At 35.7% G+C, this 26,689-nt stretch overlaps 2 protein-coding genes across 6 annotated transcripts; one reads left to right on the top strand and one right to left on the bottom strand.

Annotated features, from left to right (window-relative positions):
- Positions 1-11,072: 11,072 nt before the first annotated feature.
- On the top strand, positions 11,073-20,906 carry LOC109013698 (RNA-binding protein 25). Of its 5 annotated transcripts, none has more exons than XM_018995878.2 (7): positions 11,073-11,822; positions 13,169-13,425; positions 13,560-13,712; positions 15,999-16,410; positions 16,518-17,198; positions 17,288-17,886; positions 20,416-20,906. In XM_018995878.2, the coding sequence occupies exons 1-7, from the start codon at positions 11,267-11,269 to the stop codon at positions 20,656-20,658; spliced, it is 2,901 nt and encodes a 966-aa protein (XP_018851423.1). In that variant the 5' UTR covers positions 11,073-11,266; the 3' UTR covers positions 20,659-20,906. The 5 variants fall into 5 exon arrangements, with proteins under 5 accessions (XP_018851423.1, XP_018851424.1, XP_035539979.1 ...); XM_018995879.2 differs by having other exon boundaries at positions 16,512-17,171; XM_035684086.1 differs by having other exon boundaries at positions 16,512-17,183.
- Positions 20,907-23,127: 2,221 nt separating this feature from the next.
- On the bottom strand, positions 23,128-25,534 carry LOC108980981 (equilibrative nucleotide transporter 1). The gene is made up of 2 exons (XM_018952051.2): positions 24,818-25,534; positions 23,128-24,015 (listed from the first exon to the last, which is right to left on the bottom strand). Exons 1-2 carry the CDS (start codon positions 25,386-25,388, stop codon positions 23,285-23,287), a joined length of 1,302 nt encoding a protein of 433 aa, XP_018807596.2. The 5' UTR covers positions 25,389-25,534; the 3' UTR covers positions 23,128-23,284.
- Between the last annotated feature and the right edge of the window lie 1,155 nt (positions 25,535-26,689).

The following is a 26,689-nucleotide window of genomic DNA, read 5'->3' as shown; positions in this document are numbered from 1 at the left end:
AATTTGTGAGATTACTTTTGTACAATCCCGTGGTGGCTAAAGTGTTTCTCAATAACAAATTGTAGCAATATTACAATTGACTTATGATATCATTTCGCATTGACTTTGATAATGGAATTTGGGATGATCACGGTGGTGGGAAAGTGAGTGGGTTATGCTATGAGACTTTGACGTTATAAAACCTAAAACACTAATAGGAAAATAAATTAGAATTGCAAGCAAGAAACAAAAATTATAAATAAAAACATTATATAGAAATGTAAAAATTACAAACATTAAAAGTACTAACCAAGATTAAGATTGGGCTATAAAAGCTAAAAAAACTACAAGAAAAATAATTAGAATTAAAAATATTATATAAATATAAAAAATAATTAAGAGAGAAATTATACAAACCAATGGCAATTATGGGTCCAATGCACACAAATTCATATTGCAGTTAATGTAGAACTACCCCCATGTTTTGTCGTTGACCCTATAACAATTAAATTCGAAATTAATATTGGTTAAATGAATATAAAAAAGTTAAAATGATAAAAAAATAAAATCAATGAATTAAGAGTGACTACCCGATCCAAGTTGATTACCACCCTCTTTCTCGTTGGCCTCTTCAAAGTCCCCCACATCCAAAATATGAATTAGGGTCCTTTTGATCCAATCTTGAATGCAAATCAATGCTTTCACAGTGGCCGGAGACAATAAACTCCGGAAGGAATCCAATATGTGACATCCGGCGCTAAAGGCCAACTCGAAGGCTACGGTACTAATAGGGATGGCTAAAATATTGCGAAAAATCTCTTAAAGGACGGGATAGTTGATGGTATTGGTTTTCCACCAAGATAAGATATCAAATGCATGTGTAAATGGGTATAAATTTGATGCTAAGTATCTATCCGACTCCGACTCGGCTTCTATAGGAGGACGGACCAAGGGGTTCTACTTGAACCTCTCACTACACTCCAACCTACGCCTTTTCCCCATTCTGACTTTGAGAGGATGCAGTGTGGTACAGTAGTTGTAGGTGCTGAAATATTATCATTTATGAACACGACAAACTTATCAAACTATCTACCAAGAGTTTTCCTAACCCTTGTGCAATATGATCCGCCCATGCCTTCCTGTGTGTCAATCTCAAACCATAGACTATGCCATTAATTTTGTACTAGGGGTCAAGAACAACATTCATGTATAGGAAAATGTTCATCCTACTCAAATCTCCATAATACTTGTCATATTTAACCCTCATGCTCAATACCATTTCCTGTAGTCTAGTTTGGTCACTCCCGGCACATGTTATCCAATTCTTCTTTCAACTTACAGATTTGCTAACAAAAATCATTGGATGTATGGTACTAAGAACCGGAAAGCATGGTTGTGGCCTCATAGAAAAGCCTCAAAAAGTCTATGAAAATCCGAACTACCTCCTACTCATCATTAATAGGCTTGCCTAATCTTCTATCATCTTCAAAATGTTTGACATATTGAATGCTTTCATCACCTAATAACTTAAAGACACCCTTATACTCTTGGACCGTCTCTAACATCAAGAAGGTTGAGTTCCATATTGTAGAAACATCAAGACAAAGACCCTTCTTGCATTCAATATCCCCAGACTTTACAGCAACCTTTAATTTCTCAAATCTAGTAGGTGGAGATCTCACAAACCTCTTTGCACTTCTAACTCTTGCAACATAATCATTAAGATCTTTTAAATCATAGTCACAGCAAGATTTAGAATATGTGCAGCATATCTCACATACAAACACTCACCATCCATAATTGACTTATTGGCCTCTTTAAGATAGTTCTTAAGATGCCCCAAAACGACATTCTTAGAAGAGGCATTGTCAAGTTACCGTGACAACCCGCTCTATTTCCAACAATCTCACCCTTGTGATCGAAAATTCGATAAAACTTTAAAACTTTTTTGTGTAATTTCTAATCACAATTTATACAATGTGCCGTCAAAGACATAATTAAAATTTGGAACAAATATTCATATATCGGTGGTGCGGAAAACTCTTTGACTAACCAATTGGTTTTTCAACAAATCTTTTTCTATACCGTAATGTTTTCTAACATTCTTAGCCACCATTTGGAGAGACAGAAGGTTAAATCTAGGTTCCAAGTACTTAGAATAAACTTGAAACCCTTTGCCTTCAACAAACCGAAACGGTAGCTCATCCATTATGGTCATACGAGTTAGGTATTTCCTACACCCATTCTAATCATATTTTGTAAATCCTTTCAACGTTCCCTCACTACTCAAATCCACCATTTTTTTTAAGTCCAATCTCTAGTCTAGATTGACTATTTTTTTGTAAATATTTTAATATTGAACTCTTTTTGGATTATTTTTCTAAGTGGACCTATAATTGGGATGTACCATATCTCCTATAGTGACATCGATACACTTTACCATAATAATTACACTTAGTTTGGGGATTATTGGGATCATCACCCTATATTTTGGTGAAGTGCGACCAAATGATTGAAACTTGTTTCTTGCTTGCTGGGGGCATGAGCATAGGGGTAGGGGTAGGTGTAGGGTTAGTGTTTATGGTTGTGGCAGGGGAGGCGTTTGGGCAGAGCTTGGGGAGCTAGCACTAAAATCTGACTGACTATCTATTCCCATTGACTCACAAAAATCTGAAATGATATAAAAATCACACAACAATTAAAACCATACAATCATAAATATCACCATAGTTTGGGGTTTCAATCAATGTTTTAAATTTCTTCTAGTGATCATTCCAGTTTAAGTATTAGAACGGAATATTTAGGTGCCTGTATATTCTGATGTACCGTTTCGGGATTAATTATATATTATATATAAATATCTATATGTATATATAAACTACAACTAATAGAATAAATACATATATATATATATGTAAGTGTGTATCATGTATATGTGTATATATATGGAAGAATTGAAGATTTATAAAACAAATATACGTTGAAAAAATCACAAATTTGAGTTGAGACACAAAAACAAAGAAATAAATAAATAAAAGAATAGAGAAATTATTAAAATTAATGATATTTAAAAAAAAAAGATAATGAGAGGACATATTCAAAGTTACAAAAAAATTAAATTATATAAATATATTTTATATTCTATAATTAATTAAATATCATATGGATTTAAAATTTACAAAAATGACATTCAAGCACAAGAAAATTACAAAAACAGTCCGAAACGGAATAGGGACCGAAATGCCAAATCCGACCAAAATGGTCAAAACGGACTAAAATTTGGAGTGAAATGAAACGATGAGGTATAGTGTACTGGATACTATACTAGAATGGAAAATTTCGGCTAGAACGGAATGGAATTTAAAACTATAGTTTCAATATCGAAACCAAAGTTTTGAATTTCGTATCGTACTAACCGGTACAATCGAAATATTTCATATCGGAACAGTAGCCGGTGCAGGGAAGCTGTGTGTTTCTTATCGACTAAATCGTATCGGCGTGTTTCGGCCTGTATCAGCCGGTATGTCGGATTTCAGCCGAAATGCAAATTTCGGCCGTTACGCGTATAAGAAGCTCAATTGCTCAACTGCTAATTCATTTATGGCATTTTTGTAATTAAGGTAAAGTGGCAGGGGCATTTTTTATGCACTACATACTACACGCCCCCTTCTTCTCTTTTAAACCACGACACGTACTGCCTTTGTCTCCCTATTCTCTCTCTCTCTAACTTGCATAATTATTAATTGCATTGAATAGCTGAACTACTTTTATTTTTCAAACTCCCATATTTCACTTCTTTTGGTTTGTTTCCTCATGACATGCAATACTACATAGAATGCTAGTTAGCTAGCTACCACTGCACATGTACTACATCCATGGGATCCTTATTTTATTTATTTATTTATTTTATTTTTTAGCCTCTGTTGGAGTAAAGAAAGTGGATGAAGAATCTGAGCTTATTGAGTTTATGATTTATTTTGTTGTTATTTTGGAATGTAGTTTGTGTATATATATAATATATCTATATATAGACTATCCCGAAATGGTATCCGAAATGATATCGATACCGAAATATTTCATTTCAGTGCCTTGACCGAAATGGTCACCAAAATGGTATTCAAAACTTTGATCGAAACTTCAAAACAGATTGAGATTTCAATAGTCCGAAACCTTAAATTTATATACACATTACGAATTTTTTTCATACGAACTTACAATAAAAAAATTTACACAACAAATAACCCAATCTCTAGAGCACACAATTTACAATCTCATCCTCCAAATCCTCAATTCAATCTCATCCTCCATAATTCAAACAAAACTCACAAAAAAAGAAAAAGAAAATATAGAATAGACTCGAGATACTTATGACAATGGCGGCAGAGAGAGCTTCAGGCAGCGACGGTAACGACATGCAAAGGATGGATGGACGGGAGAGAGAAAGAGGGGTTAGTTTTAGTTTCTACTAAAAACGGCACTGTTTTGGGGATACCCTAAATGATGTTGTTTTAATGTATAGGTTAATTTATATATATATATATATATTATACATACATGTGGGCGGGGCTGAGCCTAGCCCGCCCTTGCACCCACTGGGGGCCTAGATTCTGGTGGGTGGCCTCACCATCCGCATCTGGAGGACGGGAGAATAGCCCTGCCCAGGCGGGGGTGGGGTAGAGAGGTGCATGGCCCCGATGCCCTCCCCTAGTATGTCGTGATTTACAAGTTTACAACCTATTTTCTAGCGAATGCAAGATTACAAAATGCACTCTTTTTAAACTGTAAGATACATGCATCACCTTTTTTTTTGAAGTAAACATGTATGCTTTCATTTCAAGTTTGATCAGTCATTACAGAGTTTTTCTTGTAATACAAATTTAAATACATCTAATGGACTATCCTCTATCTAAACAATCCCCTCATTCGTGTGCCACCTTATTAACCTTCCTATATGTATGTTGTAACTTCCAACTTGTTCTACTAGCAAACACTCCCTCAAATCTTCAATCAACTGGCCATACCACACCCATCTCTCTTCCTTGTTGTTTACTGCATCTATTACTTCCAAGGCATCCCTTTCAAAAACCACCCTGGAAAAGCTCAAGTCTGTGCACAACTCCACTGCACGCCACAATGCATAAATCTCAGCTAAAATTGGGTTACTGATTTTCATCTTACTCATACATAGACAAGAAAGCACTTTTTCCTCTCCATCCCTTATGATTATTCTTGCTTCGATCTTCATATTCTTTGAATCATAGGCTGCATCCCAGTTCACATTCACTGTATTTTCTCCCGGCTTCTTCCATCTAACACCACCTCAAGAAGACTCAGTTGTTATATGTACACCAATCTCTCCTTCTGTACCATTTGATGTTCATTTAGATATTCCAAGGCTTTTTCAATGACCCTTCTCAGATTTAAGAAATTATTTTTAAAGATTATCCTATTTCTCCTCAGCCACATATTTCTCATTATCATTGCCACTTTCTCTAATTCCTTTTGATTCAATTTTTGCACTAACAACTTCTAGATTGAGTAAAACTCAACCTGACTGTTGTTCTATTTTTTGACAGGACTGGAGTATTCTGACCACACATCTGTTGCAGCACCAAAACTCCAAAGTGAGTGACAAACTGATTCCACTTCTCTATTATAGATGGGCATAATGGATTTTCTATTATCTTCCTTTTGGCCAGATTCTCTTTGGTAGGAAGGCAATTGTTGACAATTTTTCACATAAAATTCCTGACCACTACAGGGACATTCATCTTCCATATCTCCTTTCATACCGAGCCTTCACTAGAGGTACTAAAGGATTTTCCTTTATCCCTCATCTTTAAACTCATATCCAGGTGATATGCACTATTTACTGAAAAGTTTCTTGTTTTTGTAAAACCTCATATTTGTTTATCACTCAATCCCAGCCTACTAAAAGGGATTTTCCAAATAATGTCTACATCTTCTTTCCCCAACACTTCCTCAATGAGATCTTCCTTCCACACTCTTCTAGCTACATCAATAAATTCCACCACCCTTGAACTTCTGTTGAATCTCTTTACAGGGGCTTGTACCAATCGCCAAGAGGAAAGTGAGGACACTCATCTATCATCCCATATTTTAATCTCTTGTCCATTTCATAATCTACACACTAACCCTTCTCTTAACAGCTTTAAAGCACTTTATAAACTTCTCCACATCACAGAATGGCATCAGCCTAGTTTTGAAGAGAGAAGATTCTGCTTCTTAAAGTACTTTTCCTTTAAAATACTTGTAGATAAGGAGTTAGGATTGGTTAGAGTCCTCCAACATTGCTTTGCAAGCATGGCTCTATTGAAATTGTCTACATCTAGGAATCCCATCCCTCCCACTTCTTTTGATGCTCCCATCTTTTTCCAACATTTCCATTGTATTTTGTTCTCATTTGGCTTTTGCCCCCACCAAAATCTAGCCATTAGTGCATAATTCTCATTATACAGCTTCTTTGGAATTGAAAAATTCTTATTGCTTGGATTACAATCTTCAATAACACCTCATTTCCAGCTTGGGACAAGAACTGGTTCTTCCAATTATTTAATCTCTACTACACCTTCTCCTTTATTCCTCTAAATGCATTATGTTTGGACCTCCCCACCATAGAGGGTAGACCCAAATATTTCTCACAATTTCCACTTAGGTCTCATTTTTTTTCAGAGATGAGATGAAATTGTTTGAGATATATGTGAATAGTATTGAGATATATTGAGTATAGATGAGATAGGATAAAATTATGTTTGTTTATAGAGATGAGATGAGATTAGTTTGAAGTTTTTGTAAAGTATTTATGGTTGTGGGACCCACAGTCATTTTACATTTTTTTTTGCTTTTTCTTGGGTTGTGTAACTGTGTTGTGTTTTGTTTATTTTGTTTTTCCAAACAGTTCGACATTTTGCTTTTTTTTTTTTTTGTCAAACTGTTCAGCATTTTGCTTTATTTTATTTTATTTGTTTTCTGGATTTTCTGCTACTGGGACCCACTAACTTGAGTATGTGTTAATTTTTTTTTTTTTCTAACGTTCGGCATTTTCCTTGGGACCCACTCATAAAAGCAACATGCTGCCGAAATAGAGTACGGAAGAGAAAGAAAGGATAGGCTGGCAGCCTTTTTATATGTATAGTACAGTTGATGAATAGTAATAAAATAATGATAGATGAAATGAGATGAGATGAGATGAGATGAGATAAAAAATGAGTGTTTGTTTTCAGAGAATATCTGACCGTACAAAACTTAGAAAAGTTTTCAAAATTTTGTGTTTTATCTCTCAAAGCAAACGAGGCCTTAGTCTTGCTCCAACAACCTCCAATATCTGCATGTTAACTTGCTGATTTGTGTTAGCACTAAAGAAAATTGAAGTTTTTGGTTGTTAAGGCATTGACCCGAGGTTTTCTCGTACAACTCCAAGATTTTCTTAATACTCTTCCATTCTTCTACTAAAACTTTACAAAAAAGAATACAGTAATCTGCAAACATCAGATGATTTACTCTTGTTCCACCTCTAGCAATTGTAGCTCCTCTTATATCATCCATCTTCTCAGCCAAATTGATTAGACTACTTAGACCCTCAACACACAATAGAAATAAGTATGGAGACAAAGGATCTCCCTGCCTCAACCCTCTTGAAGGAGCAAATTTCTCACCTGGTTTGCCATTCACCAATACTGAGTATGATAGAGTAGAGACACACAACTCATAATCTAATTCATTTCTCAAAAAAGCCCATTTTCCTCATCACAGCTTCCAAATACCTCCATTCCACACAGTCATAGGCATTTGACATGTCTAACTTTAGAGTCATACTCTCTACCTTCCCTCTTTATTTATTCTTCATCAAGTGCAGCACCTCATAAGCCATCAATATATTGTCAAAAATTAATCTTCCTAGAATAAAATCACTCTGTAGTTGTGATATAATTTCTGACATCACCACTTTGAGTCTATTTGCTAGTGTTTTTGCTATTATTTTATACATAATGTTGCATAAACTGATTGGTCTGTATTCACTCACTAGCTAAGGGGTTTTAACTTTAGGAACTAATGCAATAAAAGTATGGTTCATAGATTTCAACTCACTTCCACCCTGTAGAAAGTTTAGTTTTGCATCACAAATCTCCTCACCACCTATATGCCAATACTTTTGAAAGAAATAAGCTCTAAACCCATCATGCCCAGGTGACTTAAAATGACCCATCTGATGTACTGCATTCTCAATTTCACCCCTAGTGAAGTTTTTAGTTAGATTCTCATTCATCTCCCTAGTAACTCTTGAGTCCACATACTTTAGACATACTCCAACCACTTCCCCTAAATGGTGCTCGATGATAGAACCTCTTCAAAGTGCAATCTGAAAGCCCTTTCTATATCTCTTTGTTCCTTTATAATTCTGCCTTGTGAATCTGCAACTTGACCAATCTTGTTCTTCATTCTCCTTTGATTTGTACTTGTATGAAAATACTTAGTGTTTCGATCTCCATGTAGAAACCAGTTCTTTTTAGCCCTCTGCCTCCTCACCAGTGACCTTAAGAGACCCGACTCCCCTTTTAACTCATTCACTTCCTTGCCATTTAGCCCTTCCTCTTCTTCCTCCAGCTTCTTTAGTCTATCAGTCTTCCTTCTTAACTCACCATCACAGTCTTTGGTCTTTTATCTACTCCACCAAGTTAGTGTAGCACCACAATTTCCCAGTAAACTCTGAATTTTCTCCATAAGGTCACGTCTTCCCCTGACATTGACCCATTCATTCGATACAATCTCTTCATAATCTTTGTCTTTGATCTAGCAAGTTCCAAATCTGAACGGCTTCCTTCTACCCTCACACCTGGTCTGAGTTGTATATATATTCAGCACAAGAGGCTTATGGTTTGAGCATCTTGTAGGTAATACTTCCATCCAAACCTCCTTGAAAACATCTCTCCAGCTATTGTTTGCTACATGCATCACCATTAATATGTATAGCTCGCACAAGTAGTTTTTCAAATCCATCGATATTGTCTATCATTTTTTTTATTCAAACTTTTACAATTTGAAAAATGATAGACACAATGTAGAGTCAACTGAATTTAATATTGGGATCCACATTACTCACAAACAATATTTTATTTAATATAGTGAGGTCCACATGTCGTGTCTATCCCTTTTTGAGTTATAGAAAGTGTTTGGATTATAAAATTATAAGAAATCTTTGATTATTTTCAAACACGAAGTGCATATTAATCCTACGTCAATAAGTCCTCCAAACAACGAGATATTTAAGGAAGGTATGCCGACCAAGCTTTATCATAGTCTCATCCCTTCTTACTCAATGGAAGGATGTGTCCTCCTTTCTTTCCCACATCAAATTGTTTGTTTAAGATAATTGCTTTTGACAAGAAAAATGTCTGTTAAGTTTTTGCCTAAATTTAAGAATCTCCAATCATACGAAATGCGTCAATAATATTTATTGATGGTCGTGTGAGTTTTTTAGATAATATTAAATGTTTAATAAATATGTTATGCATTTCACTTTTTAGTTTTTGGCTATACACTCAAAATTTGAATCTTATATTAGATTAGCCACCTCACTCTCAATAATAATAAAATTATTTTTTATATTTTTTTTATATTTTTTAATGCATTTTATTTATTTTTTTAAAATAAAATTTATTTTTATTTTCATAATTTCGAATAACCTATATGATAGGAAATTCTAGAACGAAACGACTGTATCAATCTCAAATTTACAAAATGATAAACTTTTGTAAGATCATCGGGATTCAGCAACCCAAATCTTTACAACCCAAGTATATGTAAAATTGTTATTCTTATATTTTTTAAATTCAATAAACTATGATTCAAAATAATACTATAGTCAACAACAAAACATGATATTATTATCAAAACACATTAAAATTAATGTAGCATTCTTCCTATAGATAGAGAAAATAATGCACATTATATATGTCATATGTGCTAGAAAGAAAATAATACATACGAAATATGAAATCATCTAATAATAAATCACATCGTTCAGCATGAATAATATTAAAATAAGAATGCATAAGATCCTGTATTACTGTATATATATTGAACTACTGCACATATAAAGCATGTCTCATCAATTCCTATTAGTTTTGACTACTATTTAATATTTTATCATTATTTTTTTTATTATTATTTACATAATATCTGAGAATACCTCACTACTTAAACATAATCTCAATTTTTTCAATTTTTAATTTTAATCTCAACTCATCTTATATGCGAAAACAAATAAGACATTAGTCTTAGAGTTGTGTTAGCGTACCGCCCAGCTTTGACAACTGGGCGTGCCCGCTAGCACAAAGTTACTTTTTTTTTTTGATATTTTTTTCTTTTTTACATATTTTTAATATATTTAAATATTTTTTAAAAAATATACTAATATACTAAAAATTATTTTCTTAATCATTAAGTAAAAAAAACAAAAATAAATAAATAAATAAATACATGAACGGTCAAAATAAGGGGATAAACTCAAATGATATACTAGCATTTTTCTTAGGTTGCGTTTGGTTGCAAAACTCAGTTGAGTTCAACTGAGCTTAGTTTAATTTTAAACTAAGTCTAATATTCAAATATTCAACTATCAAATTACTAAATTCATCTCAACTCAAAACTTACTTACACGTGAGATCCACAATTTTTTTAACTTAACACATTTTTATACATAAGACTTATAATTTTTTTTAACTTTTTATAAAAAGTATTAAACTCATCTTAACATTTAAATACATTTTAAATTCAATTTAAATAATTCTATATAATTCTTTTTATTACTCAATTTATTATTATTCATAAATAATTAAATTCAACTCAAACTTTAACTTTTTTTTATCACTTGGAACATGGTATTTTTTGAATCCATGGCCTGTATATATATATTTTTAGAAAATGGGCCTATATATTCGACTACTTTGTATGGGATTGTACCATTGTGGCCTACTACTACAGTCTACAAGTTTTGATTTGATGTTTATTTTTTTTAAATATTTAATTTAAGAAAAAACGAAACGTATCATAATACGGGACAAGTTGTTCCTCGACGAAAGTCGGTCCTGAGCTTTCCTTCTTCCTTTTCTGGCTCACAAAGTTACAAAGCAAAGAGCCAACGACACCGTCTCCACTGCTCCCAGTCTAGAGTCTAGACTCTGTACATTTATAGGCGAACAATTTTTACCATTAACGTTCCCGAAGTCGCAGATCCTTTTTTGTTTCTTGCCCCCAGATTTCTACTATGGCTGACCAGCCTCCAACCCTAAACTCCAATCCTTCTCTTTCCGAACCCGACACCCTCAATCCCCAATCAAACCAACCCGATCCCATACCACCACCACCACCACCACCACCACCACCACCGCAATCGTCGATGTCGACTCCATTGTCTACCCCTATCCCTGTTAACCCTACTTCAAACGCTTCACCTCTTGCATCTGCGCCGCCGCCGCCGCCTCCTCCACAAGCGCCTCAGGTGTCCTACGCGCCGCCGCAGGTATCCGGCGGAGCCGCAGTACCTCCAGCGCCGCCTTCGTTCCGCCCAGTCCCACAGTTCTCGCCGATGCCGAATCCTGGCTTGACGAATTTCAATTACCAAAACCCTGGCGGGGTTCAGCCACCTGGTGTGAGCGTGGCTCCTGGTGCTGTTAGTGGCGGCATTGGGGCCTCCCCTATGGCTGTGCCGCAGCCGATGCTGCCTTATCAGTTGCCACCGGGCCAGCCTCCGAGACCTTACCCGTCGCCTATGCCAAATGGGTACCCAGGTGTTCCTCATCATGGGACTATACCTCCTCCCGGTGGGTTATTCCATTGCCTTATGTCTTTATACGTACATTTTCTTACCTCCTCGACCAAAATGCTTTCATTTTGATTGCCATGTTCTTTATATATAATATATATGTATGTATGTGTATGTATGTATGTATGTGTGCGTACGAGTTTGAATTCCTCATTGATTATATGTAATTAAATGTTAATCTTGAAGTTCTTGTTGATGGCTGTTGTTTTATAAGCTATTATCTTTGCTGAATAAAAGACGAATATCCAATATTGCTAATTTTTAGGAGAAGTTTTAAGACGTGAATTTTTTTTATATGCAATATATATTCTTCTCATATGTCTTGGCTATATAGTTTATTTTTTCAACATGATGCTTGCCTAGCTGTTAAAATATGTTAAGGTTAGTGGTATCATATAGTTTCTTAGAGATGAGTGGGAAAGATTTACAGAATAAGAAGGGTTGGTAAAGGGGTATCGATAACAGAATGTTTTCTCCTACAGTGTCTTGATTGAATATGGTGGGAAAGGTTGGAAGGCTTCCTATTGCTTAGAGACCTCCCTCTACAACTCCTTTTTTGGTATGGGCATATTTTTGCTTGGTTTCCTTGTTTGTATTTTGAATAAACATTTTTTAATCAGTTGTCAAGAAACAAACATTGTTTTAATGGGAAAACAAAGCCTTGGAGTTTCACGTTAAGCATCAGAAAGTTATATTGTCCCATTTGTCATGTTGCATTTTTGTTTTAGAAGGCTAATTTCTGGTAGTTATGAGGACACTTTCCCTTCCATGGGTTTATGATTTGCCAGAAGCAGACCATGTTTGCAACTGAATGCTCGTTGGCTTGTGTTCTAAGGTATTGAAATTCTTTCAATTTCAGCTTCCTCTCTGTTCTTTTATGATGCACCACGTGCTGCCACACTTGTGCTTGATAAATTTGGCAAACTTTACATAATAATTTGTGCTATCAATTCTCCTTTGTGCATGAGATGCTTGAAGTCTCATGATAATTAAATGTCAAATTTTTGCAATTGGTGGATGGGATATTGTGAGAAGGTTGGTATGTTGCAAATGGATTCATAAGGTAAGCCACTTTACATATCCGTGGTTTATGAGCTGGATGCTACTTTTTAATGTTTCCTTCAGGTAATCTGTTCAGCTGGTGATAGTTGCCATGCCTGTGCTGCCATCTCTTATATGCTTTTGATGTGTGGTAACAAAGTTCAATTATTCGTCACATTCTTTTTCATATATATATATATATATGTATGTATATAGACTAGTGACGGGATGAATAGTTGTCATTGTATTTTGTTTGTTAACTTGCTCTGATGTATCTGCATAGATATTTGTTTCCATTTGCAGGACTTCCTCGTTATCCATCTCCATACACACCTATGGTTCGGCCTCCATTTCCTCCACGCTTACCAGGAGGGATTGGCATGCTTCCAGCAATGTCACGTCCCCCAATTCCGGGGGTTCCTGGAGTTCGCCCCATTATACCCCCTATTGTTAGGCCAATTATTCCTTCTGTTACTCCAGCTGAAAAACAACAAACCACAGTATACGTTGGTAAGATTGCATCATCAGTGGAAAACGATTTCATTCTGTCCCTCCTTCAGGTAGGTTCTTGAGTTTTTGCGGTCTGTGTCCTCTTATATACAAAAGAAACTCTGTATTATTTCATATTAAGATTATAGTTCTTCAAGGCTTTCATTTGAAGGATTACTTCTTGATTTCTCTACATTTTCTGAAGCTTTGTGGACCTGTGAAAAGTTGGAAACGTGCTCAAGATCCCACAGACGGGACTCCTAAAGGCTTTGGGTTCTGTGAATTTGAGTCTGCTGAGGGTGTTCTTCGTGCATTGCGTCTACTTAGTAAATTTAATATTGATGGGCAAGAATTGGTGGTATGTGTGGATTTCCTCCTTTCCTTTTTCTTGGTCAGATACCATTTTGAATGATGCGTATCTGAGATTGAAGGTTGTATTCCGGAAGTCTATTTGCCTGCGAAGCATTGTTACTAAATGCTAGTTTCCTCCTTGGAATTTTTAACTTTTTAGTATGTTGGCAAGAATATAAATTGGAATGCCTGCTGTGGATTGGACCCTATACCTTCACGTGCAACTTATAAATTTGACTTACAGGCAGGGGATCCAAACCCTGTACCTTTGTGTGCAAACCTGGTTAGGAAAGAAAAAGTAGAAATAGTTAAGTAGTTTCCATATCTATGGTTAACATGAGAATAATGGATACAATAACTTTCTTTCTTGTTCTAGGAGGTTTCAGGGCTTGAAATCTCCTTTGATGAATGTAAAATGTAAGTGCCACTATAAATGGTTGTGGCAGGAGGACACTTATTTATAATTAACAAGTGCATTTATAATGGTTGCATTTGCCATTTAGTTTGCTATTTGTCATTATTTTGGTGGTGCATTCTCGTGTATACATTTTGTGTACTTGAGTTATGCCTATATTTTATTAAGAAAACTTATTTTACTTATTGAAAACGAATTTATGGAATTGCATGGAGGCAGGAGGCCTCAATTGCAGACCTTCTGAACTTATCTAGTGGCCTCCTTTAGTGGAATGTCACCTTCCTTAGAGCTGCACAAGATTGGGAAATTGACATATTTACGGATTTATACAATCTTGTGTATACTAGCACAGACTGAATGGGGAGAGGTTGATCCTTTGGTGTCCATCTAAGAAGGGGAAATTTCGTGTTCGTTCATTCTACAAGTCTGTCATTATACAAAATACACGTCCATTCCCATGGAAGAACATATGGAAGACCAAGGCCCCCCCAAAAGCTTCCTTCATATAGACATCTTCATTAGGGAAGATCCTCACCGTAGTAACCAAAGGAAACAATGAATCATTATGATGGACTGGTGTTGGTTGTGCAAAAAAATGTGGAGTCTATTGACCACTTATTATTGCATTGTGATATGGCCTTAAGCTTATGGAATGATATCTTTGCTGGAGTGGGGCTAACTTTGCTAGAGTGGGGCTACTTTGGGTGATGCCGTGAAGGGTGGTTGACTTGCTAGCAAGTTGGAGAGGCATATATGGAAATTCTCGAATGGCAGCTATGTGGAAGATGGTTTCGATTTGTTTATGGTGGTGCATATGGATGGAGAGGAATGGAAGGAGCATCGAGGATCGTGAATGGACACTGGACGAGCTTAGAATGTTTTTTCTTAATACTTTACAACATTGGTTGATTGTAATAAATTTTAATGGCATGAACATTCATGACTTCCCTGTACAATCATTCTTAGGTGTTGCTCTTGTATACGTCCCATGTACTTGGGCTATGCCTACTTTTCTCATTAATAAAGCTCTTCTTTATTGATCAAAAAATAAAAATAAAATTATGGGTCTTTTATCAGTAAAAAAAAAATGGCCGTAAAAGAATTCGGGCTTAACATCCATTATTGCCTGTTTTTTTTTAATCTGTTTCTAGCTCTGATCTTTCTTTCTTTCTTTTTTTAAACCTAAAAAGGAAATTTGATGACCTAGCAACCAAATTACTCATCGAATGATTTACCTCTTGAATAAGTAGATTGGTGGGGGCATTTGATTATCCGAGGTACTCCTGGATTTCTCTTTTCTTTTTCCCTAACGCTGATATATACCTTCATATAATGTTTATTTTTGGGATTCACTGGTGAGATTTAAAGTTGTATCCCTTGGTCCTTCAAAGACTTTGAAACTTTAGCTTATGGTTGTAGTTTGTACTGCTTGGTACATGGATTTGAACTAAAAGCTTTTATGGTTGTAGTTTGTACTACTTGGCACATTGATTTGAACTAATTCAAAAATTCAAACTAGATAACTTGTTTGTACTGCAATACTTTTGTTGGAATCTAATTTTGTGCTAAACATCAGGTGGATTATTAGAAATACACATCTTATAGGTTACCTTTGTACTTATCTCATTAAAGCTTGAGTTTGTGGCGAAGCATATGGGTTATGGATATGAAATTGTTACACTGGACCTGGGTTTTCACCTCCCCAAAGCATGAACCTGAGCAGATCCTTTTGTGTATTCCAAAATATTGATGTGGTTTTGGTGGTGTTATTATTCCTTCTGTTGTTCTTTATTCCCTGTTTTTACATAATCTTTCTTTAATGAGTTTGTTGGGTTTTTTAGTGTTTGACGTTTATATCTCTTGATATTTGATTGACAGTTAAATGTTAATCAAGCAACAAAAGAATATCTGGAACGGTATGTTGATAAAAAAACTGAAAACTCGAAGAAACTTAAAGATGCGGAAGCTGCAGAGACTGAGAAAGATGATGAAACTGCAGCAAATGTTGAGAGTAATGAACATCTAAAGTCCTCTGTGGAGGACTCGAATAAAGAGGAAAATGTTTTGGGGAGCAAGGAAAATAATGATTTTGCTAATTTTGGAATCGTTACCAATGAGGACAAGGAAGTTGACCGAGAGGCTTTGGAGAAGCTCACAAGCATGGTAGAAGAGAGACTTAAGACCAGGCCCCTGCCTCCGCCCCCACCACAAGCAATTGGTGATGGCTCTGGGAATTCAAACTCTGAAGTGCCTGCTAAATCGAGGGACGGGGACTCTGAAATGAGAAATGGTGAGTCTTCATAGTGGAAATAGAAATGGGTTTTTTTGGTAACGTAGTGTTCTTCCTGGCCTTTTCATTTTCAATATTCTATGCTTATTCATATTTTTCAGATGCAGCTGAAGATAAAAATGATGATGAGACAACTAGTGAAACCAAACCTGCAAGTGAGCATGACAGGCCTGAAACAAGTTCACCTGATAGGAGTAGGAGGTATGATAGGAGAAGCAGAGACAGAGACCGAGAGCGGGATATGAAAAGGGAGAAGGAGCGGGAGATTGAAAGATATGAAAGAGAAACAGAACGAGAGCGGGTTAGGAAAGAAAGGGAGCAAAGAAGAAAGATTGAGGAGGCTGAGCGTCAGTATGAAGAGTGTCTTAAAGAATGGGAGTATAGAGAAAGAGAAAAAGAGAAACAGCGGCAGTATGAGAAGGAGAGGGAAAAAGAGAGGGAGCGCAAACGGAAGAAGGAGATAAAATATGATGAAGATGATGAGGATGATGATTCGAGAAGAAGGTGGCGTCGGAGTATGTTAGAAGACAAGAGAAAGAAGAGGCTGCGAGAAAAGGAGGATGACTTGGCTGACAGGCATAAAGAAGAAGAAGAAATTGTTGAGGCAAAGAGGAGAGATGAGGAGGAACAGAAACAGAAGCTACAAATAGATGCATTGAGGGTCTCATCCAATAATTTATTGAATGAAAGTGTAAAAACTGTTTTGTCTGAAGCATCCAGTGCCGAAATAAAAGATAATCTTGTTGAACATGGCTATGAAGGTGATTCTGCCTGTGAGAGCCATATGGGTAACTTTATTTCATATTTTCTTTATGGAGTTTTGTTTTTATTTCCCCTCAATCGCTTCTTTTAAATGGGTCATGACTCAAAATGATAGGTGAAAGGATTGTACAAAATGGTATTGGTGAAGAATCAACCATATCGTCAATTGCTGCATCAGAAACACGGCACACTGGCAATGCCCCAGCGAAAAAGTTAGGCTTCGGTTTAGTTGGATCTGGAAAACGAACTGCTGTCCCTTCTGTTTTCCATGAGGAGGAGGATGATGATGCACACAAGGACAAAAAGATGAGGCCCCTTGTCCCAATTGATTACTCGACTGAAGAACTGCAGGCTGTCCAACCTGTATCTGGGGCACCATCACCAAATTTGGCTGCAGCAGCAGAATTTGCAAAGCGCATATCCAATTTCAATCCCAAAGAAGATAAGCCGGATGCAGAAAGGGAAAGAAGTAGACGCTCCAATGAGAAGTCAAGCCAGCGGGATAGGGACCGGGGTGATGAGAATGTGAATCGCACCAAAGATGAGAACAGAGAGAGGAATCTTGACAGGGATAGGGATCGGGACCAGGGGCTGGATAGATCGAAGACACCAGATAACAAGAAGCTTTTGAGTTTAAAGCAATTGATAGACATGATACCAAAGACCAAGGAGGAGTTGTTCTCATATGAGATCAATTGGGCTGTCTATGACAAGGTATGCAACCTTACTTGGGTCATGCTTCAGTATATTAACTATTTAAATTGTGGAACATTTGGTGCTCAATATCACATGCTGGATTAGTGGATTCTTTTTTTTTTAGGGGGGTGGGGGGGGGTGAGACCTTTTGCTAAACCATACCATGCATGTGAGACCTTTTGCTTGATTGTATGAAAATGAGGCATTCTAAGTTCTAACCCACCCGTGGGTAGCTCAAGTGGTAAGGGCGAATTTGTGGCATGAGCCCCATATCACAGGTAGGGGTGTCAAATCGTGTTAACGGGTCGTGTTCGTGTCATGTCAAGGTATGTACATTACACTTAATGGGTCGACACGAACATGACCCGTTAAGGATTTCGTGTCAAAATTTCAAACCCGAACACGATACGGTAAGATAACCGGTTGACACGACACGACCCATTATGACCCGTTAATGAATAAGAAATAAATTGATGCGACCCGACCCTTTCCGTTTCAACCCGTTTACGTTAATGGGTTGAACAGACACGATACGACACGACACGACACGTTTGACTTAATTGATTTTATATAAATATTTAAATATAAATAATATCTATAAAAAATGAAAAACTAACTACAAGTCTAAAATTACAATCCAAACAAATATGATCCACACAATTTATAATAATATTCATTATTAAAATTACATTTCAAATATAATAAACAAAACATACAATGTAAATATATTAATGTTACAATCCCAAATATAATAAAAAATTAAAAACACAGATTTAAACAAATTTAGAACTTGAAGAAGGAAGTAGAGTCCTCATTGCCCTTTAGGTCTAAAGGTATAAAGGTAAATTTAATTTTCTTAACGGGTCATAACGGGTTGACTCGTTAGTGACCCGTTAAGTAATCGTGTCTTAACGGGTCAATCCGTTTTGACCCGAACCCGCTTTTATCGTGTCGTGTCGTGTTTGTATTGGGTTAACGGGTCGTATCACATATTGCCATCCCTAATCACAGGTTCGATTTCCCTTGGGATCAAATTGGGATTTAAATGGGGCCATGGCAGTGGGTTGTTGTGCTAGTCTCCCCGGGGGTTTAGGTTCCATAGGTGACTCTTAGGCTATGTTTGGATGCTAAGATGATCTCAGATGACTTGAGTTGATCTATGAATAGTAATATTTTGTGGGCCCCATTGAGATGTGTTTGAATGTAAATAGTTTGAGATATGCATTTAAATTATGGAGTAGGTTGAGATGGGTTTAACTTTTTTATGAGAAGTTGAAAAAGTAGTTGGTCCCATCTATGATTGGTTTGAGATGAGTTGAAGTGAGGTTGTGTTCCAAACATAGCCTTAAGGGCTCTACCGTGGGGTGGTTTACCTGTCATAAAAAAAAAATAAATTGAACAGGCATTCTTTGTTACTTGCCTTAATTATTTTTAGCCTGCATAAGTTTAAATAAGCTGGTCTTGGTTGTCTAGATAGTATGGTTTGATAGTGTTATATTAATTTTTATTTTTATTTTTTGGATTGGCATTGAGTGTCTGGAAAAAAGTTTTGACTAATCTCGGGAGTGCACAGACCCTCGGTAAGGAGTTTTCTATGAGTGTAGTAGTGCACCTTGGGGGTACTTATATAAAAAAAAATAGTGCACCTTGGGGGTAATTCTAGGGAAAATTCTCCTAGTCTGATGGCTCCTAGAAATTGTTTGTACTTAAGAATTTAAACCTTAGACTTGAAGGGAGCATACTACCAAAACCAATGCTCTTACCACTTAAGCCAACTCCTAGGGGTTGTGTTATATTAATTAATATTTTAATATAGAATTATGAATACAGTTGTAGTTCCTAATCAGATGTTAGGGTCGATCCTAACCAATTCATTGTGTATATATGAGCCAACATGCCAATTATTAAACAACCTTTTTTTTTTATGTCGGGGAACCTCTCCAAGGTAGGGTCTTTCGGACCCACCCCTGCAGAGTAAATCCTAGTCCTGTGCACCGCACCCTCGGAAGTTTCCTTATACGGAATTGGTTAAATCGCTTGCTTTTCACTAAGGAGTGTGGCTCCAAAAGATTGTTCGCACTTATGAGGTGGAACCTTGGACCTTGAAGGGAGTGATGCCCCAAGACCAAGGCCTTCACCACTTGGGCAAACCCCTTTTGGTTATTATTAAACAACTTATTAGAAACACACTACAACTAGTAAGAGATGTCATGAAAGAGTAATGTTATTCATCATCCTCTGGTTCATTATTCTACCATCATCCCATGATGTGGCATCAAATGATTGGAAAACTATCTTTTATGTTTCATTTGTCTACCAATCATTTGATACCACATCAAGAGATGTTGAGAGGATGATAGTTGAAAGGATAACGAATAACATCTTTCATCATGAAATCCCTGACACCTTTGGGGTGGCCCTCAACAGGCTTTGTGTGATTCGTTCATAGCATTATGATCTGGTTTTGGGTGTATAATATTGTTTCTGTAGGCTATAACTATCTCTAAAATGTTTTGAACTGTTTATGTTGCTCTCTAAATGTAACAGCATGAGCTGCATGAAAGAATGAGACCTTGGATTTCAAAAAAGATAACAGAGTTTTTAGGAGAGGAAGAAACAACCCTGGTAGATTACATTGTATCCAGTACTCAAGAACATATGAAGGCATCTCAAATGCTGGAGCTATTACAATCCATTTTAGACGAAGAAGCTGAAATGTTTGTTCTCAAAATGTGGAGGATGCTCATCTATGAAATTAAGAGGGTGGAGACCGGCGTCGCTTCAAAGTGAAAAATTTAATGAGATTTTGTTATTTGATTGCTCCTTTTTTGCTGCAGGACCAATATGTTTCATCTAATCTTTTGTCTTGCCTTGTTATCCAAAAATATGAGATGCTGGATTTTGTATTTTTTTATAAATTTTAGCAGTAACCGAACCCTCTTTTTGTACTGAATGCTTCCCATGCTCGTATCAGAGAGCAATGGAAAACAGACATCCACTAGTTGTTATCTCGAGAAAAAAAAAGCTTATTTGATTTATTTTGACGTACAGTAGTAGCAGAAGATGTTTTATTTTTTCAAAACTGAGGATGTTAGTTAGAGATAGATCCTTGTATCACATGTAAAAGAAAAAAAAAAAAAAAAAACAGATGTTCTGAGAGGGATATTTATCTGGTTATATTTGGGCGATTGTGGTTTGTTATCTCAACAAAGTAGATGATGTGAATCCTGAACTACCATATGATATCCGAGCTATCAAGTTCAACATTTGCACTTCAATGCAAATTTAAAATACAAAAGGGATGATGCTTCTGTCGAGGGGGAGAGGGTGCATGAGTGTGATTTTGTCATGAGAATGGAAAATGATTTATCTACAACACATTTTACAACACATTGTACAACAATGTGTTAAATGAGGGGCATTATTGTAAAATCATCTTATAAAAATAAGATGATTTTACAATAATGCCCCTCATTTAACACATTGTTGTACAATGTGTTGTAAAATGTGTTGTAGGTGTATCACTACTCAGGGCCCTCGGTGATAAGAACACACAAGCGTGACTCTCTCTCTCTCTCTCCCCTGACACAATCACAACGCTCGATTAATACGTGTAGAGTCCTTTCAGTCGCAGCAATATAAAAAATTTTATAAAAATAAATTTATAAATTATCACGACTTTATACGATATATTATATTTATTTTATAATAAAATTATTTTTATAAAAATAATAATATACTCACAACATTTTGTATAATATATTGTACAACAATATATTAAATGAAGGATATTTTTATAAAACATCTTATAAAAATAATATAATTTTATAAAAATACTCCTTATTTAACATATTATTGTACAATATATTGTACAAAATATTATGGGTTAATCATTTTCCATATATATATTATAGTATGTGTGTGTGTTCTCTTTGATGATGCAGGACTTGCACTCGTCTAGATTAGAAAAAATGATCACATCTCTTCTTTTTTTTTAGGGTATATCAGAAGAATTTCTTTACAAGAAAAGTTTCAAATCGGATTTGGTGTGAAATGTTATTTTACACTCTTCAATAAAAAACGGACGCGTAAGTAGTCTACGTTTATTTACGGTGAAATCTTTCGCTGTCTCTCTTTTTCCTAAAGCCACTCTGACCTCTCCCTTTCTCCACCCCAGCTCTCCTCTCCCTTACATCAGTACTCACTCTCTCTCTCATCTCAAACCGGTCACCACCCTTTCCATACTAGATTTTATTCCACACATATGATCTCCCAATTTATTCTTTCTTGATGGAGCTTGAAGTGTGAACATAAAGGAAAACTTTCTTGCTACTCAATCTATCAGAACCCCTTCCCCGTAGAGCTGATTTAAGATTATCTATGGAGAACACCAGCTAGCGGGGAGAAAGAGAGACCGAGGGGGGAGAATCGCATTATATTTGTTTTAAGTGTATCCGGTTCTATCATTCAATTCATAGATTGTATATGTGTCACTCTTATATTAGAGGGTGTAAATGTTTTATACACACCGCGTCCGGTCTCTAGCGTCTCTCTTTTTTTATTTTTTGGTTTTTCCCAAATAAAGGTAGCTTGCCACTAAAATAAGAGTGCTTTCAAGTAAAGCAACAGTAGTCTACAAGTAATTTCTATCTTACGATTCTTTTATTTATCGTATGCAAGGATTGGTAGCTTACACCAAGTACAAAGTGAAACTTACTTTGATCATTTCATCATGGAGCAACTGCGATCATTCAGGTCCTAATAAAACAGTTTTCTCGTGTATTTTAAGTATACAAGGAAAGCTCTCGCAGGTTTCTAGTAAAACAATCTGGTGTGGATATCATATATATTCTCCACACTGTTGATGACATGAAAAAGAAGTTTAAACATAAATTAATTTACAAATTAAATCGTATTGTGTGAAAAATGAGTACATATCAACTTGTAAATATAATTTTTCTTAAAGCAATTCAAGAAAAATGAGAAAGATCGAATCAGATTTTATTGCCCACCTCCTCCTGTCATTTGCATTTCCCAAAGAACGAGAGAGTTTAAAGAGGTTGGACGACTGATTGCACGGATAGGCAAGCAAATATTTGGCGATGAAGAGTCATTGGGAGGGTATGAATTGATGTCTCTTTGTGAGGGGTAGACTCTTCTTAACAAATGGTAAGCCAAAAAGGGAATTTCTGCCATGTGAACGAGGGTGAAAACTAACAGTACAGCTTGCGATAATATAGTTTAACAACACACGCAGCAGAAAAGAAGAAAAATGCCATTAACAACATAGTTTACAAGGCTTTACAGAATGCAAACACCATAAAGGCAATCCATTCCAACTTCCATTGCCGGGAGGTGGCAATAATAGCAAGTTCTAGGTCTCGCTGCTGTTAATACCATGCAAATTGCTTTAGAATCAAATGACCCAAAACCAAGATACAATTGAACCAATAGCCAGACCAACAACTAAAAACAATACAATCACAATCCCAGCAGTCTCTGAATGTTGTAATTGGACAACTTTGGGAGCCAGTATCATCAACACGCTTGTCAAGTATCCATTAGTTAGCCCCAAAAGACAAGTCAGAATCGTCACCGGAATCTCTGTACGGAAGAATTTGGGACCATGCAAGCACCCCAAGAAGAGAGGAAAGAACAGCAACCTTATAACAGAGCCCCAAATTGCGACTTTTGCATTTTCGAGGAGATATACTGCAGTCAGAGACTTTCCAACCAGATCAAACACATTGTAGCCAGTGATGAGAAGAATCGAGTACCAATCCTTGAGAATTTGTGAGTGCACATCCTCTGTGATATATCCCGGAAATATTGACAAAGTCACAATATAAATGAGGACAATGCCAAATCCATACCACTTGACCATTCCTACTATGTGCCATAAAGTTGCTCTCCATACAGGCCCAGTCAGGGGACCCTTCTCTTCTTTCTCCTCATTCACAGCCTGAACTTTCAACTCATTGTAGTACTTAATAACTGTAAGTCTGTGAGCTACATTGTGAAAACCAATGCATATTACCATAACCACGATACTAACAGAAAAATAGAGGTTTGCACTGCTTCTCAGGCCATCTGAATCTTGTGAGTATACAGCTTTGGTTATGATCCGCAGAAAAGAAACAAGGACCCCTGGCAATCAACGATTTGCAAAAGCTGTGTAACTAAACTTTCTCAGATGAAATTGTTTGAACTTGTAGATTAGGCAATGAACATCTCCTCAAGTTTAACCGTTATAAATAGCACAGATTACTCTACTTGAAACCCTGAGCATTGGTAGTGGCTTCTCTATCTTCATCTTCATCTTCAAATTTAAAGAATGTCTTTAAATTCATCTACATTGGCTTATGCATTTTTAAATTTTTGCATAGCTATAAATAGTGCTTCTTCAATTTGAAGAAGTACTATTCATTATTCAAACATTAGTTTACTATTTTTTTCTCTCTCCTACCCTTAAAATCAACTTTGTAGAATTTATATTAAGATGATTTTGATACATAAAATTTGTATTAAGTTGATAATACAAAGTGGATGTTAATTGTAAAATATATATAAAAAAATAATTTTAGGAAACAAATAAAAAATAAAAAATAATAATATTTTATTATTATTTGATTCAAAGATGGAGAAACCAATGTGGGAGTTTTTTTTCATATGCAAAATCATTCTTCAAAAATGATGATTTTGTATATAAAGATGCATAAACCACTACCAATGCTCTTGGAGGCCAAGACTCCTGTACTGACTAGTGACCTTCTAGTTCTATTACATCAAGATCGAAATTGGAGATAGTCGAAATGATTTTTTTTTTAAACTCGGATCAATTTTCTGGAAAATGACCACACAGCGAATAATATATTTCGCTTTCCTTTTGATATTTAGAATTTGATACAGAAGAAATTGAAATTAGTAGTAATAAAGAGTGTCTAATCACCTGAAGCGGCTGTGCCGGCAACAACAGCCTGCATGTAGCGCTCAGGCAACTCACCGGCGGCGCCAATGACCCCACCCTGGACCAACGCATCGGCCAGACCACAGAGCGCTACCGCCGCGACAGTGACGTAGAAGCCGTCGTACAACCCGACCTGGCCCTTGATGTAGGCGATGTCCATTACGGGGACAACGAGCAGGCCGAGGACAAAGATGCCGAGGCCGACGTTGATCCGGACAAAGGCGTCGGACTTGTGGGCGTAGAGGATGATGATGAGGAGGCTGAAGAGAGCGACGAGCATGTAGGCGACGGCGAAGATGCGGTCGACGCTGGCGTCCGGGTAGAGGTAGGAGAAGTAATCGACGGCGGTGATGAAGGCGTTCCATGGGAGGAGGAAGCCGCAACCGAGGGTGAAGTAGACTATATAGGCCAAGTGGAATGCGTCTTTGGTGGCCGTGGTGGTTGTGGCGATGGTGGTGGTGGTGGTGGCGGCGGTGGCGGGGGCGTCGGAGGATAGGAGGAGGATTGATTCGGAATTGCCATCGGTGGTTTTACTTTTACCTGTGAAACCCATCGGAGATCCAAAATAACGTAGACCTTTGAATCTCGCGAATCACGTGGGATCAGGGGTGGGTTCGATCTGCCCACTGGATCTTTACGGCTGTAACTGGATACCTGGTTGCTTTGACATTGGTTGATACTGGCACGCCTAATTAATTAGGGTTTTGCTACACAATTTTTACCACACTCTACATTCTACTTTTTTTTTAATTTTTAAAATTTTTAATATTTTTTTTAAAATTTTTTTTAAGTTTATTTTTTTAAAATTATTTTAAATTTTCTATTTATTATTCATATAATAAATATTTAATAAAAAAAAAAAATAATAAAAATTAAAAATAATGTGGAGTGTGGAGTGTTAAGAGGTTGAGAAGATTTATTCGCTTAAATATTCTTTTTTAAACTAATTAATGTTCATATTCATTCTGCCACGTGTTGATAGTGATACAGTAGATTTTATGTCACTCCATATATATATTATTTAAATAAATAATTATAAAATATCTCATTATCACAATTATTATTAAAAATACAAAAAATTTAAACCGTATTATAATAGTATTTTCATATTTTTATAACAATACGAAGTTATAAACAAGAAGTTATTTTACAATTTTATAATAAAACATTAATTTTTCAAAAATATTGAGAAAGCAAGCTCAGAAATAAATAAAAAGAAATGATTTGTCTTTATAAAATAGTGAGTTTTATTTAAAAAATATAAAAATATATTTTTTATTAATAAAATCAATTTTTTTTTTTTATAAAAAATTTATATCTAACTTATTTATTTGAAATTTAGACCGAGTGTAGATAAAAATAAGCGTGGAATAGCAAAAGTGTGGATGGGGGGCTATGTAGACGTGGGAAATGGCACCTCCACAGATGCTTCGTAGCACTCAACACGTGTGGTTGAATGTCTGACATTGAAGTTTAGTTGAAGGAAGCAACTGGTGGTGACTGGAGAGATCCGACTTGGATATTTTTTGTTGGAAGCTCCCGTTAATTTTTTAGTATGTGTTTTTTTTTACGTGTTTTTTAAAGTTATTTTTTATATAAATTTTTTTAATATTTTAAAAAAATAAAATAATTTAAAACATTATTAAAAAATAATTCCTTAATCATAAAGTAAAAAAAAAATTATTAAAAAGAAATAAAATAAAAACTAAAAAAATTCCAACAGGAATATTAAATTTTTTTATAATTTTTTTATTTTATTTTGTGATTAAAGAAATATTATTTAATAATATTATGAATTTTTTTTTATATTTTTTAAAATATTTAAAATTATTAAAAAAATTTATTAAAAAATTA

This window comes from Juglans regia, chromosome 13, assembly GCF_001411555.2.
Source record: "Juglans regia cultivar Chandler chromosome 13, Walnut 2.0, whole genome shotgun sequence".
NCBI lineage: Eukaryota > Viridiplantae > Streptophyta > Magnoliopsida > Fagales > Juglandaceae > Juglans > Juglans regia.
This window is presented reverse-complemented; position numbering and strand designations above follow the sequence as displayed.